This window comes from Hemiscyllium ocellatum, unplaced genomic scaffold (assembly GCF_020745735.1).
Source record: "Hemiscyllium ocellatum isolate sHemOce1 unplaced genomic scaffold, sHemOce1.pat.X.cur. scaffold_543_pat_ctg1, whole genome shotgun sequence".
Lineage (NCBI taxonomy): Eukaryota > Metazoa > Chordata > Chondrichthyes > Orectolobiformes > Hemiscylliidae > Hemiscyllium > Hemiscyllium ocellatum.
The window spans coordinates 295812-310439 of NW_026869108.1; the positions used below are offsets into that span (position 1 = coordinate 295812).

General features: G+C 62.9%; 2 protein-coding genes across 2 annotated transcripts in view; one reads left to right on the plus strand and one right to left on the minus strand.

Moving 5' to 3' along the window:
• The window catches only part of LOC132813929 (neural cell adhesion molecule L1-like), a 182669-nt gene extending 175467 nt beyond the window's left edge, over positions 1–7202 (plus strand). The window contains exon 16 of the mRNA XM_060823312.1: positions 6994–7202. Coding sequence (XP_060679295.1) covers positions 6994–7202 — 209 coding nt within the window. The remainder of the gene's footprint in view (positions 1–6993) is intronic.
• A 23-nt stretch (positions 7203–7225) lies between these two features.
• Positions 7226–14628, minus strand: part of LOC132813930 (PDZ domain-containing protein 4-like) — a 9028-nt gene continuing 1625 nt past the window's right edge. Inside the window, exons 3-7 of the mRNA XM_060823313.1 lie at positions 14454–14552; positions 12240–12302; positions 10320–10421; positions 9205–9312; positions 7226–8557 (exon numbers count right to left, since the gene is read on the minus strand). Of these exons, the coding sequence (XP_060679296.1) occupies positions 7226–8557; positions 9205–9312; positions 10320–10421; positions 12240–12302; positions 14454–14552 (1704 nt within the window). The remainder of the gene's footprint in view (positions 8558–9204; positions 9313–10319; positions 10422–12239; positions 12303–14453; positions 14553–14628) is intronic.

The following is a 14628-nucleotide window of genomic DNA, read 5'->3' on the forward strand; positions in this document are numbered from 1 at the left end:
CTCGGAGCACCGTGCGCAGTTCCCCATCTCCGGATCCCTCGGTCAGAACCACACTCGGAGCACCGTGCGCAGTTCCCCATCTCCTTATCCCTCGGTCAGACCCACACTCGGAGCACCGTGCACAGTTCCCGTCTCCGTATCCCTCGGTCAGACCCACACTCGGAGCACCGTGCGCAGTTCCCCATCTCCGTATCCCGCGGTCAGACCCACGCTCGGTGCACCGTGCACCGTTCCCCATCTCCGTATCACTCATTCAGACCCACACTCGGAGCACCGTGCACCGTTCCCCAACTCCGTATCCCTCGGTCAGACCCACACTCGGAGCACCGTGCGCAGATCCCCATCTCCGTATCCCTCGGTCAGACCCACACTCGGAGCACGGTGCACAGTTCCCCATCTCCGTATCCCTCGGTCAGACCCACACTCGGTGCACCGCGCACAGTTCCCCATCTCCGTATCCCACGTCCAGACCCACACTCGGAGCACCGTGCACAGTTCCCCATCTCCGTATCCCTCGGTCAGAACCCACACTCGGAGCACCGTGCACAGTTCCCCATCTCCGTATCCCTCGGTCAGACCCACACTCGGAGCACCGTGCACCGTTCCCCAACTCCGTATCCCTCGGTCAGACCCACACTCGGAGCACCGTGCACAGTTCCCCATCTCCGTACCCCTCGGTCAGACCCACACTCGGAGCACCGTGCACAGTTCCCCATCTCCGTATCCCTCGGTCAGACCCACACTCGGAGCACCGTGCGCAGATCCCCATCTCCGTATCCCTCGGTCAGACCCACACTCGGAGCACCGTGCACAGTTCCCCATCTCCGTATCCCTCGGTCAGACCCACACTCGGAGCACCGTGCACAGTTCCCCATCTCCGTATCCCTCGGTCAGACCCACACTCGGAGCACCGTGCGCAGTTCCCCATCTCCGTATCCCTCGGTCAGAACCCACACTCGGAGCACCGTGAACAGTTCCCCATCTCCACATCCCTCGGTCAGACCCACACTCGGAGCACCGTGCACAGTTCCCCATCTCCGTATCCCACGTCCAGACCCACACTCGGAGCACCGTGCACAGTTCCCCATCTCCGTATCCCTCGGTCAGACCCACACTCGGAGCACCGCGCACAGTTCCCCATCTCCGTATCCCTCGGTCAGACCCACGCTCGGAGCACCGTGAACAGTTCCCCATCTCCGTATCCCACGTCCAGACCCACACTCGGAGCACCGTGCACAGTTCCCCATCTCCGTATCCCTCGGTCAGACCCACGCTCGGAGCACCGTGCACAGTTCCCGTCTCCTTATCCCTCGGTCAGACCCACACTCGTAGCACCGTGCGCAGTTCCCGTCTCCTTATCCCTCGGTCAGACCCACACTCGGAGCACCGTGCACAGTTCCCGTCTCCTTATCCCTCGGTCAGACCCACACTCGGTGCACCATGCACAGTTCCCCATCTCCGTATCCCTCGGTCAGAACCCACACTCGGAGCACCGCGCACAGTTCCCCATCTCCGTATCCCTCGGTCAGACCCACGCTCGGAGCACCGTGAACAGTTCCCCATCTCCGTATCCCTCGGTCAGAACCCACACTAGGAGCACCGTGCGCAGTTCCCCATCTCCGTATCCCTCGGTCAGACCCACACTCGGAGCACCGTGCGCAGTTCCCCATCTCCGTATCCCTCGGTCAGAACCCACACTCGGAGCACCGTGCACAGTTCCCCATCTCCGTATACCTCGGTCAGACCCACACTCGGAGCACCGTGAACAGTTCCCCATCTCCGTATCCCTCGGTCAGAACCCACACTAGGAGCACCGTGCGCAGTTCCCCATCTCCGTATCCCTCGGTCAGACCCACACTCGGAGCACCGTGCGCAGTTCCCCATCTCCGTATCCCTCGGTCAGACCCACACTCGGAGCACCGTGCGCAGTTCCCCATCTCCGTATCCCTCGGTCAGACCCACACTTGGAGCACCGTGCACAGTTCCCCATCTCCGTATCCCTCGGTCAGACCCACACTCGGAGCACCGTGCACAGTTCCCCATCTCCGTATCCCTCGGTCAGACCCACGCTCGGTGCACCGTGCACAGTTCCCATCTCCGTATCCCTCGGTCAGACCCACACTCGGAGCACCGTGCGCAGTTCCCCATCTCCGGATCCCTCGGTCAGACCCACACTCGGAGCACCGTGCACAGTTCCCGGTCTCCGTATCCGTCGGTCAGACCCACGCTCGGTGCACCGTGCGCAGTTCCCCATCTCCGTATCCCTCGGTCAGACCCACACTCGGAGCACCGTGCGCAGTTCCCCATCTCCGGATCCCTCGGTCAGACCCACACTCGGAGCACCGTGCACAGTTCCCGGTCTCCGTATCCGTCGGTCAGACCCACGCTCGGTGCACCGTGCGCAGTTCCCCATCTCCGTATCCCTCGGTCAGACCCACACTCGGAGCTCCGTGCGCAGTTCCCGATCTCCGTATCCCTCGGTCAGACCCACACTCGGAGCACCGTGCACCGTTCCCCAACTCCGTATCCCTCAGTCAGACCCACACTCGGAGCACCGTGAACAGTTCCCCATCTCCGTATCCCTCGGTCAGGCCCACACTCGGAGCACCGTGAACAGTTCCCCATCTCCGTATCCCTCGGTCAGACCCACGCTCGGAGCACCGTGAACAGTTCCCCATCTCCGTATCCCTCGGTCAGACCCACACTCGGAGCACCGTGCACAGTTCCCCATCTCCACATCCCACGGTCAGACCCACACTCGGAGCACCGTGCGCAGTTCCCCATCTCCGTATCCCTCGGTCAGACCCACGCTCGGAGCACCGTGAACAGTTCCCCATCTCCGTATCCCTCGGTCAGACCCACGCTCGGAGCACCGTGAACAGTTCCCCATCTCCGTATCCCTCGGTCAGACCCACGCTCGGAGCACCGTGAACAGTTCCCCATCTCCGTATCCCTCGGTCAGACCCACACTCGGAGCACCGTGCACAGTTCCCCATCTCCACATCCCACGGTCAGACCCACACTCGGAGCACCGTGCGCAGTTCCCCATCTCCGTATCCCTCGGTCAGACCCACACTCGGAGCACCGTGCGCAGTTCCCCATCTCCGTATCCCTCGGTCAGACCCACACTCGGAGCACCGTGCACAGTTCCCCATCTCCGTATCCCTCAGTCAGACCCACACTCGGAGCACCGTGCACAGTTCCCATCTCCGTATCCCTCGGTCAGACCCACACTCGGAGCACCGTGCGCAGTTCCCCATCTCGGTATCCCTCGGTCAGACCCACACTCGGAGCACCGTGCGCAGTTCCCCATCTCCGTATCCCTCGGTCAGACCCACACTCGGAGCACCGTGCGCAGTTCCCCATCTCCGTATCCCTCGGTCAGACCCACACTCGGAGCACCGTGCGCAGTTCCCCATCTCCGTATCCCTCGGTCAGACCCACGCTCGGAGCTCCGTGCGCAGATCCCCATCTCCATATCCCTCGGTCAGACCCACACTCGGAGCACCGTGCGCAGTTCCCCATCTCCGTATCCCTCGGTCAGACCCACGCTCGGAGCTCCGTGCGCAGATCCCCATCTCCATATCCCTCGGTCAGACCCACACTCGGAGCACCGTGCACAGTTCCCCATTTCCGTATCCCTCGGTCAGACCCACACTCGGAACACCGTGCGCAGTTCCCCATCTCCGGACCCCTCGGTCAGACCCACACTCGGAGCACCGTGCACAGTTCCCCATCTCCGTATCCCTCGGTCAGATCCACACTCGGAGCACCGTGCACAGTTCCCCATCTCCGTATCCCTCGGTCAGACCCACACTCGGAGCACCGTGCGCAGTTCCCCATCTCCGTATCCCTCGGTCAGACCCACACTCGGAGCACCGTGCGCAGTTCCCCATCTCCGTATCCCTCGGTCAGACCCACACTCGGAGCACCGTGCGCAGTTCCCCATCTCCGTATCCCTCGGTCAGACCCACACTCGGACCACCGTGCGCAGTTCCCCATCTCCATATCCCTCGGTCAGACCCACACTCGGAGCACCGTGCACAGTTCCCCATCTCCGTATCCCTCGGTCAGACCCACACTCGGAGCACCGTGCGCAGTTCCCCATCTCCGGATCCCTCGGTCAGACCCACGCTCGGACCACCGTGCACAGTTCCCCATCTCCGTATTCCTCGGTCAGACCCACACTCGGAGCACCGCGCACAGTTCCCGTCTCCGTATCCCTCGGTCAGACCCACACTCGGAGCACCGTGCGCAGTTCCCCATTTCCGTATCCCACGGTCAGACCCACACTCGGAGCACCGTGCGCAGTTCCCCATCTCCGTATCCCTCGGTCAGACCCACACTCGGAGCACCGTGCACAGTTCCCCATCTCCGTATCCCTCGGTCAGACCCACACTCGGAGCACCGTGCGCAGTTCCCCATTTCCGTATCCCTCGGTCAGACCCACACTCGGAGCACCGTGCGCAGTTCCCCATTTCCGTATCCCACGGTCAGACCCACACTCGGAGCACCGTGCGCAGTTCCTGTCTCCGTATCCCTCGGTCAGACCCACACTCGGAGCACCGTGCGCAGTTCCCCATCTCCGTATCCCTCGGTCAGACCCACACTCGGAGCTCCGTGCGCAGATCCCCATCTCCATATCCCTCGGTCAGACCCACACTCGGAGCACCGTGCACAGTTCCCCATCTCCGTATTCCTCGGTCAGACCCACACTCGGAGCACCGTGCACAGTTCCCCATCGCCGTATCCCTCGGTCAGACCCACACTCGGAGCACCGTGCGCAGTTCCCCATCTCCGTATCCCTCGGTCAGACCCACACTCGGAGCACCGTGCACAGTTCCCCATCTCCGTATCCCTCGGTCAGACCCACACTCGGAGCACCGTGCGCAGTTCCCCGTCACCGTATCCCTCGGTCAGACCCACACTCGGAGCACCGTGCACAGTTCCCCATCTCCGTATCCCTCGGTCAGAACCACACTCGGAGCACCGTGCGCAGTTCCCCGTCTCCGTATCCCTCGGTCAGACCCACACTCGGAGCACCGTGCGCAGTTCCCCGTCACCGTATCCCTCGGTCAGACCCACACTCGGAGCACCGTGCGCAGTTCCCCATCTCCGTATCCCTCGGTCAGATCCACACTCGGAGCACCGTGCGCAGTTCCCCGTCACCGTATCCCTCGGTCAGACCCACACTCGGAGCACCGTGCAGTTCCCCATCTCCGTATCCCTCGGTCAGACCCACACTCGGAGCACTGTGCGCAGTTCCCCATCTCCGTATCCCTCGGTCAGACCCACACTCGGAGCACCGCGCACAGTTCCCGATCTCCGTATCCCTTGGTCAGACCCACATTCGGAGCTCCGTGCGCAGTTCCCCATCTCCGTATCCCTTCCTGATTAAACCCCTCGGCCTGGAATATAACCCCTCGATTCCCCCTTCCTGATTAAACCCCTCGGCCTGGAATATAACCCCTCGATTCCCCCTTCCTGATTAAACCCCTCGGCCTGGAATATTACCCCTCGATTCCCCCTTCCTGATTAAACCCCTCGGCCTGGAATATAACCCCTCGATTCCCCCTTCCTGATTAAACCCCTCGGCCTGGAATATAACCCCTCGATTCCCCCTTCCTGATTAAACCCCTCAGCCTGGAATATAACGGTTTCAGACAGACCCCTGGTATCCCTCACCCTCCCATTCTGAGGGAAGACAGTAGCCGAGACGTGGTAAATAGAAAAATTAATTTATTCTCAAAGACACGAGCATATCGAGGGAGGGATGGGGTGAGGAGGGGTTCCTGGGGACAATTCAAAAACATTTAAATTCGTTCTACAACACTGCAAGAGAGACACAACTTTGACGATTAACTTGGGGCAGGGAAGAGAGTTGGGGAGGGAGGGGGATTGGAACTATGGGAGGCTGTGTCTGTGCGCCGGGTCTCAAGAAGGGAACGGGGAAATGGCGCGTGGGGAGGGTGAGGAATTGGGGAGGGGTTGGGGAGGGGAGAATTCCATCACGGTGGCCAACACATTGTCCGAAATCGAAAAAAAATCCAAAAGCAACGGCTGCTCCCTTCCCCCACGCGGTCAAGAAAATGTTCCTGAGGTCTGGCGGGATGGGGGTCCGTCTGGGATTTGGGAGCGGTGTTTGGAAGGGGGTGGTGGGGGTGAGGAACATGGGGGCGGTGGGATGGCGTGAGGGAGCTGGGAGACACTGGGAGAGGATGGGGGCGGCGTTGGGGAGGGAGCGTCTCAATCTCCACCCCACACCCGCCTCACCCCTCTCCCCATAAACCCCACCCCCCTTCCACACTTTGGCACTTTTTTGCACATTTTATTGCCCACTCCCACCACCCCACTTACCCCCCGCCCACCAAACCCCACCCTCGGGTGGCGGGAGCGAGAGTCGTGGAGGGTGGGTGGGGTGTGATCCAGGGGGCTTTTACACCTGCCCTGGTGGGCCTGGAGTTACGTGGGATGTTGGGGTTAACAGTAGGGGGCAGTATTTAGGGGACATGGGGGTGGGTGTGGGGTGGATGGGGTAACAGCAGGGGGCAGTATTTAGGGGACATGGGGGTGGGTGTGGGGTGGATGGGGTAACAGCAGGGGGCAGTATTTAGGGGACAGGGGGAGGGTGTGGGGTGGATGGGGTAACAGCAGGGGGCAGTATTTAGGGGACAGGGGGTGGCTGTGGGGTGGGTGGGGTAACAGCAGGGGGCAGTATTTAGGGGACAGGATGGATGGGGTAACAGCAGGGGGCAGTATTTAGGGGACAGGGGGAGGGTGTGGGGTGGATCGGGTAACAGCAGGGGGCAGTAGTTAGGGGACAGGGGGTGGGTGTGGGGTGGATGGGGTAACAGCAGGGGGCAGTATTTAGGGGACAGGATGGATGGGGTAACAGCAGGGGGCAGTACTTAGGGGACAGGGGCTGGGTGTGGGGTGGATGGGGTAACAACAGGGGGCAGTATTTTGGGGACCGGGAATCCCCTGAATGCTGAGGGAGGGGCAGGACCAGGAAACGGGCTCCCAGCAGCCCCCAGTTCCCGCCGTCCCACGATGCACCTGGAATCCGCTCATCTAAGAAGCCACAGGCCTTGCAGAAGACCGTCCCTTTCCCCGGCTGGCTCCCGTTGTCCGCGGGCAGGCGCGGGGTGGGGGGGGGGGAGCGGTCAGAGGCCGCTGGCGCGTCCCCGGTGCCCGCCCCGTGACCCTGCCGCGAAGGGGGGGCAGCTCAGACAGTGGTGACGGACAGGAGGGGGTTGTAGACCCTTCGCCCGTCCGGTGCCCGGGTACCGTACGCCAGCATCTCCTGGATGGTGATCCAGTTGTCCAGGATCCGACGGCTGCGCTTGCGCAGGCTCTTCCGGTGGCCCAGGGCGACCACGCTGAGCTCAGCGCCGCCCCCTGCCCCGGGGCGCAGCGCCCCCTCGCCGCCCTGGTGCTCGCCGGCGGACCCCCTCAGCCAGTCCAGGCGGCTCTGCATCATCAGCTCCCGCCGCCGGCGATGCTCCCGCGCTCGCGCCAGGTGCTGCTTGCGCTCGCCCTTGCTCCAGTAGCGGCCCATCTTCATCTCACTCGCCGCGTCGTCGTCCGTGGTCATGCCCGCCCGCTCCTCGCGGATCTTGAGGGCGCGGGCCTTGAGGAGGCGGTCCCTCACCGGGCGCTTGGCGGGCGGGCGGGCGCCCTCTGCCCTCCCCCGCCCCTTCCAGTCCCCCCTGGGCCCCTCGGCGTGCCCAGCGACAGGCGGCGAGGACACCTCGGGCCGGGCGGCGGGCTGCTCCAGCCCGGTGAAGCAGCGCGGACTGCCGGCCGGCGCCCGACGAGCCCTCTGGCCCTCCGGGCGCCGCTGGCCCGGCGCCGCCTGGCGGGGGAGGCTGCGGGAGGTGGGGGGGCTCGCCGTGCCGAGGCCGGGGGGCGGGTGCTCGCCCAGGGGAGGGGTGCTGCGGCAGCTCTCGCCGGTGTTGTAGGCGCTGGTGGTGGTGGTGGTGGTGGTGGGGGTGGTGGGCTCGGGGCGTTCGGGAAGCTCCGTGATGTCGCACAGGCTGCGGGGAGGGGGCTCGCCCGGCCCTGGGGGGGTCGGAGGGGAGGGCGGCTCTACCTCCAGGGGGCGCCCCTCCCCTGCCAGCCAGGCAGCCATGCACCGGGCGCGGAGCTGCCGCATCTTCTGCGCCCGGGCGCCGCTGCGGGACTTGAACTCCAGGTGGCCCATCTCCTCCCGCAGGGCGGGGGCCAGTGACCCCTGAACCCGGCGCCCCCCAGAGGGGGCGTGGCGCGCGCCGGCCTCCAGGCGGCGCCGCAGCTCCACCAGCTCCCGGTAACGCCGGCTCTCGGCCTGGGTCAACCCAGGCAGGGACTCGTCCAGGGCGGGCGCGTCGGCACATGGGCGAGGGTGGCGCCGCGAGAGGGAGGACGGGGTGGTAGCGCCAGGGGCGGGGGTCAGGGGCTCGTCGGCCAGGAGGTCGTGCTCGGAGCTCTCGTCGTTGCGGGCGCTGTCGTCCGTCCTGCCCACCCCGCTGTCCAGCTCCTGGCTGTTGGTCAGGACGCGCCCGCTCTCCGCACCCCTCTGCAACAGGGAGAGAGACGGGCAACGGTCAGCACTGACCCTCCCACAGCGCCCACTCCCTCAGCGCTGACCCTCTCAGCGCCCGCTCCCTCAGCGCTGACCCTCTCAGCGCCCGCTCCCTCAGCGCTGACCCTCTCAGCGCCCGCTCCCTCAGCACTGACCCATCCACAGCGCCCGCTCCCTCAGCGCTGACCCTCCCTCAGCACCCACTCCCTCAGCACTGACCCTCCCACAGCACCCGCTCCCTCAGCACTGACCCTCCCACAGCGCCCGCCCCCTCAGCACTGACCCTCCCACAGCACCCACTCCCTCAGCGCTGACCCTCCCACAGCACCCGCTCCCTCAGCACTGACCCTCCCACAGCACCCACTCCCTCAGCACTGACCCTCCCACAGCACCCGCTCCCTCAGCACTGACCCTCCCACAGCACCCACTCCCTCAGCACTGACCCTCCCACAGCACCCGCTCCCTCAGCACTGACCCTCCCACAGCACCCGCTCCCTCAGCACTGACCCTCCCACAGCGCCCACTCCCTCAGCGCTGACCCTCCCTCAGCACCCACTCCCTCAGCGCTGACCCTCCCACAGCACCCGCTCCCTCAGCACTGACCCTCCCACAGCTCCCGCTCCCTCAGCCCTGACCCTTACCTGTTGGGCTGGGCTGCCCTTGCCTAGGCAGGGTGTTCCCTCGCTCCCCTCCTCCCGACTCGACACGTTCGCCCCCTCATTCGTTTCTTCCATCCAACCTTCGTCCAGCTTTGAGGAAGGGAGGGGAGAGACCATCACCATCCCATCTCTGGGAGGCAGCAATACCAGGGGAATTCCCGCTCGGAAAGCCCCAGCTGGTCAGGGATTGGTCAGGGAACGTTTCCCTCCCTCAGACGCTCAGAACATTGACTCAACCTTCTTCCCCGTTCTACCAACTCCCTCCTCCCGAGGTAGCTGGGCTCATTAGGAATGCTCGGCTGAACTCCAACACTCCCTCCCACCCCCCGAGGTAGCTGGGCTCATTAGGAATGCTCGGCTGAACTCCAACACTCCCTCCCACCCCCGAGGTAGCTGGGCTCATTAGGAATGCCCGGCTGGGCTCCAACACTCCCTCCCTCCCACCCCCGAGGTAGCTGGGCTCATTAGGAATGCTCGGCTGAACTCCAACACTCCCTCCCTCCCACCCCCGAGGTAGCTGAGCTCATTAGGAATGCTCGGCTGAACTCCAACACTCCCTCCCTCCCACCCCCGAGGTAGCTGGGCTCATTAGGAATGCTCGGCTGAACTCCAACACTCCCTCCCTCCCCCCGAGGTAGCTGGGCTCATTAGGAATGCCCGGCTGAACTCCAACACTCCCTCCCACCCCCGAGGTAGCTGGGCTCATTAGGAATGCCCGGCTGAACTCAAACACTCCCTCCCTCCCCCCCCCCGAGGTAGCTGGGCTCATTAGGAATGCCTGGCTGGGCTCCAACACTCCCTCCCTCCCACCCCCGAGGTAGCTGGGCTCATTAGGAATGCCCTGCTGAACTCCAACACTCCCTCCCTACCCCCCCCCCCCCGAGGTAGCTGGGCTCATTAGGAATGCTCGGCTGGGCTCCAACACTCCCTCCCACCCCCGTGGGAGCTGGCCTCATTAGGAATGCCTGGCTGGGCTCTAACACTCCCTCCCTCCCACCCCTGAGGTAGCTGGGCTCATTAGGAATGCCCGGCTGAGTTTCAACAGTCCCTCCCTCGAGGGGTGTAGGGTGTGGAGGAGGTTACCGAGGGTCTCTCACCTCCAGCTCAGGTCTTGCCAGGAGCAGCGAGATGTTGGTACTATCCTCACGGGTGAGAATGGCCACAGCTTCCTCGCGATTCTGTACCTCCACCCCATTTATCTGGAGAGAGAGAGAGCGAGAAAGAGAGAGAGAGAGTGCACACAGTGTTAGGCACTGGGTAAAGTTCCCTCTACACTATCTCCTTATTGAATGCTTCCAGGGACAGGGGGTTAGAGACAGAGTAAAGCTCCCTCTACACCGTCCCCCACTCCCAGGGACAGGGGGGTTAGAGACAGAGTAAAGCTCCCTCTACACCGTCCCCCACTCCCAGGGACAGGGGGGTTAGATACAGAGTAAAGCTCCCTCTACACTGTCCCCCACTCCCAGGGACAGGGGGTTAGATACAGAGTAAAGCTTCCTCTACACTGTCCCCCACTCCCAGGGACAAGGGGTTAGATACAGAATAAAGCTCCATCTACACTGTCCCCCACTCCCAGGGACAAGGGGTTAGATACAGAATAAAGCCCCCTCTCCACTGTGCCCCCACTCCAAGGGACAGGGGGTTAGAGACAGGGTAAAGCTCCCTCTACACTGTCCCCCACTCCCAGGGACAGGGGGGTTAGAGACAGAGTAAAGCTCCCTCTACACCGTCCCCCACTCCCAGGGACAGGGGGTTAGATACAGAGTAAAGCTTTCTCTACACTGTCCCCCACTCCCAGGGACAGGGGGTTAGATACAGAGTAAAGCTCCCTCTACACTGTCCCCCACTCCCAGGGACAGGGGGTTAGAGACAGAGTAAAGCTCCCTCTACACCGTTCCCCCTCTCTTAAATGAATCTACCTTGCCTGCCTCTACCACCTCTGCTGGCAACACGTTCCAAACACCCCCCACCCTCTGTGTGTGAAGTACTTGCTGCGTGTAACCCCCTTAAACTTCCCACCTCTCACCTTGAAAGCGTGACCTCTCGTTATTGAATCCTTCACCCTGGGGGGAAAAGCTGGTCTCTATCCACCCTGTCTATACCCTTCATGATTTTGTAAACCTCAATCAGGTCCCCCCCCCCCTCAATCTCCATGTTTCTAATGAAAATAAACCTAACCTCCTCAACCTCCCTTCATAGCTAGCACCTTCCATACCAGGCAACATCCTGATAAACCTCCTCTGTACCCTCTCCAAAGCGTCCACATCCTTTTGGGAATGTGGTGACCAGAACTGTATTTGAAATGCGGCCGAACTAATGTCGTGTACAACGTTAACGTGACCTGCCAGCTCTTATACCCGTCCGATGAAGACAAGCATACTATATGCCTTATTGACCCCTCTATCCACCTGTACAGCCAACTTCAGGGTACAATGGGCCTGCACTCCCAGACCTCTCTGCCCATCAACTTTTCCCAAGGCTCTCCCGTCCATTGTATAATTTGCTCTGGAATTAGCCTTCCCTAAATGCATCACCTCACATTTGTCTGGATTGAACTCCATCTGCCACCTCTCTGCCCAACTCTCCAGTCTATCTATACCCTCCTGTATTCTCTGACAGTCCCTTACGCTTTCTACTCCTCCACCAATCTTCGTGTCATCTGCAGACTTGCTGATCAGACCAACAGTGCCCTCTTCCAGATCATTAATGTCTATTACCATCAACAGTGGCCCCAGCGCTGACCCCTGTGGAACACCCACTGGGCACCTTTCTCCATTTCGAGAAACTCCCTTCAGCTGCTACTCTCTGTCTCCTGTTGCTCAACCAGTTCTTTACCCACCTCGCTAGAACACCCTGCACACCACGTGACTTCACTTTCTCTATTACTTTACCATGGGGAACCTTATCAAATGCCGTACTAAAGCCCATGTACAGCCCTTCCTTCATCTAGCAACTTGGTCGCTTCCTCGAAGAACTCTATCGAGTCGCTAAGGCACGATCTCGCCCCCCCGTCCTACCTGAACGATGCGATCTCCGGCTTTGATCCGGCCGTCTTTCGCGGCGATCCCGTTCGGATTAATCTGCACAGGAAGGTGTCATTGAAATGGCGTTACCGTCACTGAATCCGCCCCCCTCCCCCACTATCAACATCCTGGGGGTTACCGTCTCCAACAAGAGAGAGAATCTAACCATCGCCACCTTGATGTTCAATGGCGTTACCATCACTGAATCCCCCTCCCCTCACTATCAACATCCTGGGGGTGACCGTTGACCAGAAACTGACCCGGACCCAGCCCCATATCAATCCAGCGGCTACAGGAGCAGGTCAGAGGCTGGGAATCCTGCAGCGAGTAACTCCCCTCCTGACTCTCCCCCCAAAGCCCTGTCCCACCATCGGGTCAGAGGCTGGGAATCCTGCAGCGAGTAACTCCCCTCCTGACTCTCCCCCCAAAGCCCTGTCCCACCATCGGGTCAGAGGCTGGGAATCCTGCAGCGAGTAACTCCCCTCCTGACTCTCTTGAGAGAGAGAGAGAGAGAGAGAGACAGAGGGAGAGACAGAGCGAGACAGAGTGAGAGAGAGAGAGGGAGTGAGACAGAGAGAGGGGCAGAGAAAGAGAGAGAGTGAGACACAGAGAGAGGGTAAAAGGCAGAGGAGCGAGACAGTCAGAGAAAGAGAGAGAGAGGGAGAGGGGGAGAAAGTGCTTAGGAATCTGCAGCAGTAAGGGGCCCACCTTCCCTCAGCCCCGGAACAGACTCAAACCCCTTAACACCAACTGTCTCCCTTTGCTTGGTCTTTCTGCCTCATTGGGCATAGGGCCTGGTCTCCCTGTCCTGTGGGGGCCTGAGGCCTAGTCTCCCTGCCCGGTGAGACCTGGGGCCTGGTCTCCCTGGGCAGTGAGGCCTGAGACCTGGTCTCCCTGGGCGGTGAGGCCTGGTGCCTGGTCTCCCTGGGCGGTGAGGCCTGGGGCCTGGTCTCCCTGGGCGGTGAGGCCTGTGGCCTGGTCTCCCTGCCCGGTGAGGCCTGTGGCCTGGTCTCCCTGGCCGGTGAGGCCTGTGGCCTGGTCTCCCTTCACGGTGAGGTCTGGGACCTGGTCTCCCGGCCCAGTGAGGCCTGAGGCCTAGTCTCCCGGCCCAGTGAGGCCTGTGGCCTGGTCTCCCTGCGCGGTGAGACCCGGGGCCTGGTCTCCCTGGGCGGTGAGGCCTGTGGCCTGGTCGCCCTGCCCGGTGAGGCCTGTGGCCTGGTCTCCCTGCCCGGTGAGGCCTGGGGCCTGGTCTCCCTGCCCGGTGAGGCCTGGGGCCTGGTCTCCCTGCGCGGTGAGGCCTGGGGCCTGGTCTCCCTGCCCAGTGAGGCCTAAGGCCTGGTCTCCCTGCCCCACGAGGCCTGGGACCTGGTCTCCCTGGGCGGTGAGGCCTGGTCTCCCTGCCTGCTGAGGCCTGAGGCCTGGTCTCCCTGACCGGTGAGGTCTGGGACCTGGTCTCCCTGCCTGCTTAGGCCTGGGGCCTGGTCTCCCTGGGCGCTGAGGTCTGGGGCCTGGTCTCCCTGCGCGGTGAGGCCTGGGGTCTGGTCTCCCTGCGCGGTGAGGCCTGGGGCCTGGTCTCCCTGGGCGCTGAGGCCTGGGGCCTGGTCTCCCTGCATGGTGAGGCCTGTGGCTTGGTCTCCCTACACGGTGAGGCCTAGGACCTGGTCTCCCTGCATGGTGAGGCCTGAGGCCTGGTCTCCCTGCCTGCTGAGGCCTGTGGCCTGGTCTCCCTGCGCGGTGAGGCCTGGGGCCTGGTCTCCCTGCCTGCTGAGGCCTGTGGCCTGGTCTCCCTGCGCGGTGAGGCCTGGGGCCTGGTCTCCCTGCGCGGTGAGGCCTGGGGCCTGGTCTCCCTGGGCGGTGAGGCCTGTGGCCTGGTCTCCCTGCCCGGTGAGGCCTGGGGCCTGGTCTCCCTGCCCGGTGAGGCCTGGGGCCTGGTCTCCCTGCGCGGTGAGGCCTGGGGCCTGGTCTCCCCGCGCGGTGAGGCCTGTGGCCTGGTCTCCCTGACCGGTGAGGCCTGTGGCCTGGTCTCCCTGCCCGGTGAGGCCTGGGGCCTGGTCTCCCCGCGCGGTGAGGCCTGTGGCCTGGTCTCCCTGACCGGTGAGGCCTGGTCTCCCTGCCTGCTGAGGCCTGAGGCCTGGTCTCCCTGCCCAGTGAGGCCTGGGGCCTGGTCTCCCTGCCTGGATTGGGTCACTGCTGCCTGGGGTACCTTACCTCTCCGATATAAATACCAGTGTCAGCCTCATCGTCCGTCCGGTAACAAACTGTGAGGCCCAGTTTCTCCGTGTGACTCTGTTTGTATAACTCCACCTCCTGGGCACAACAAAGGGCACAAAATACAACAATTAGGGAGGGGGCGTAGGGGCTGGAGGAGGGGACGGAGATAGGG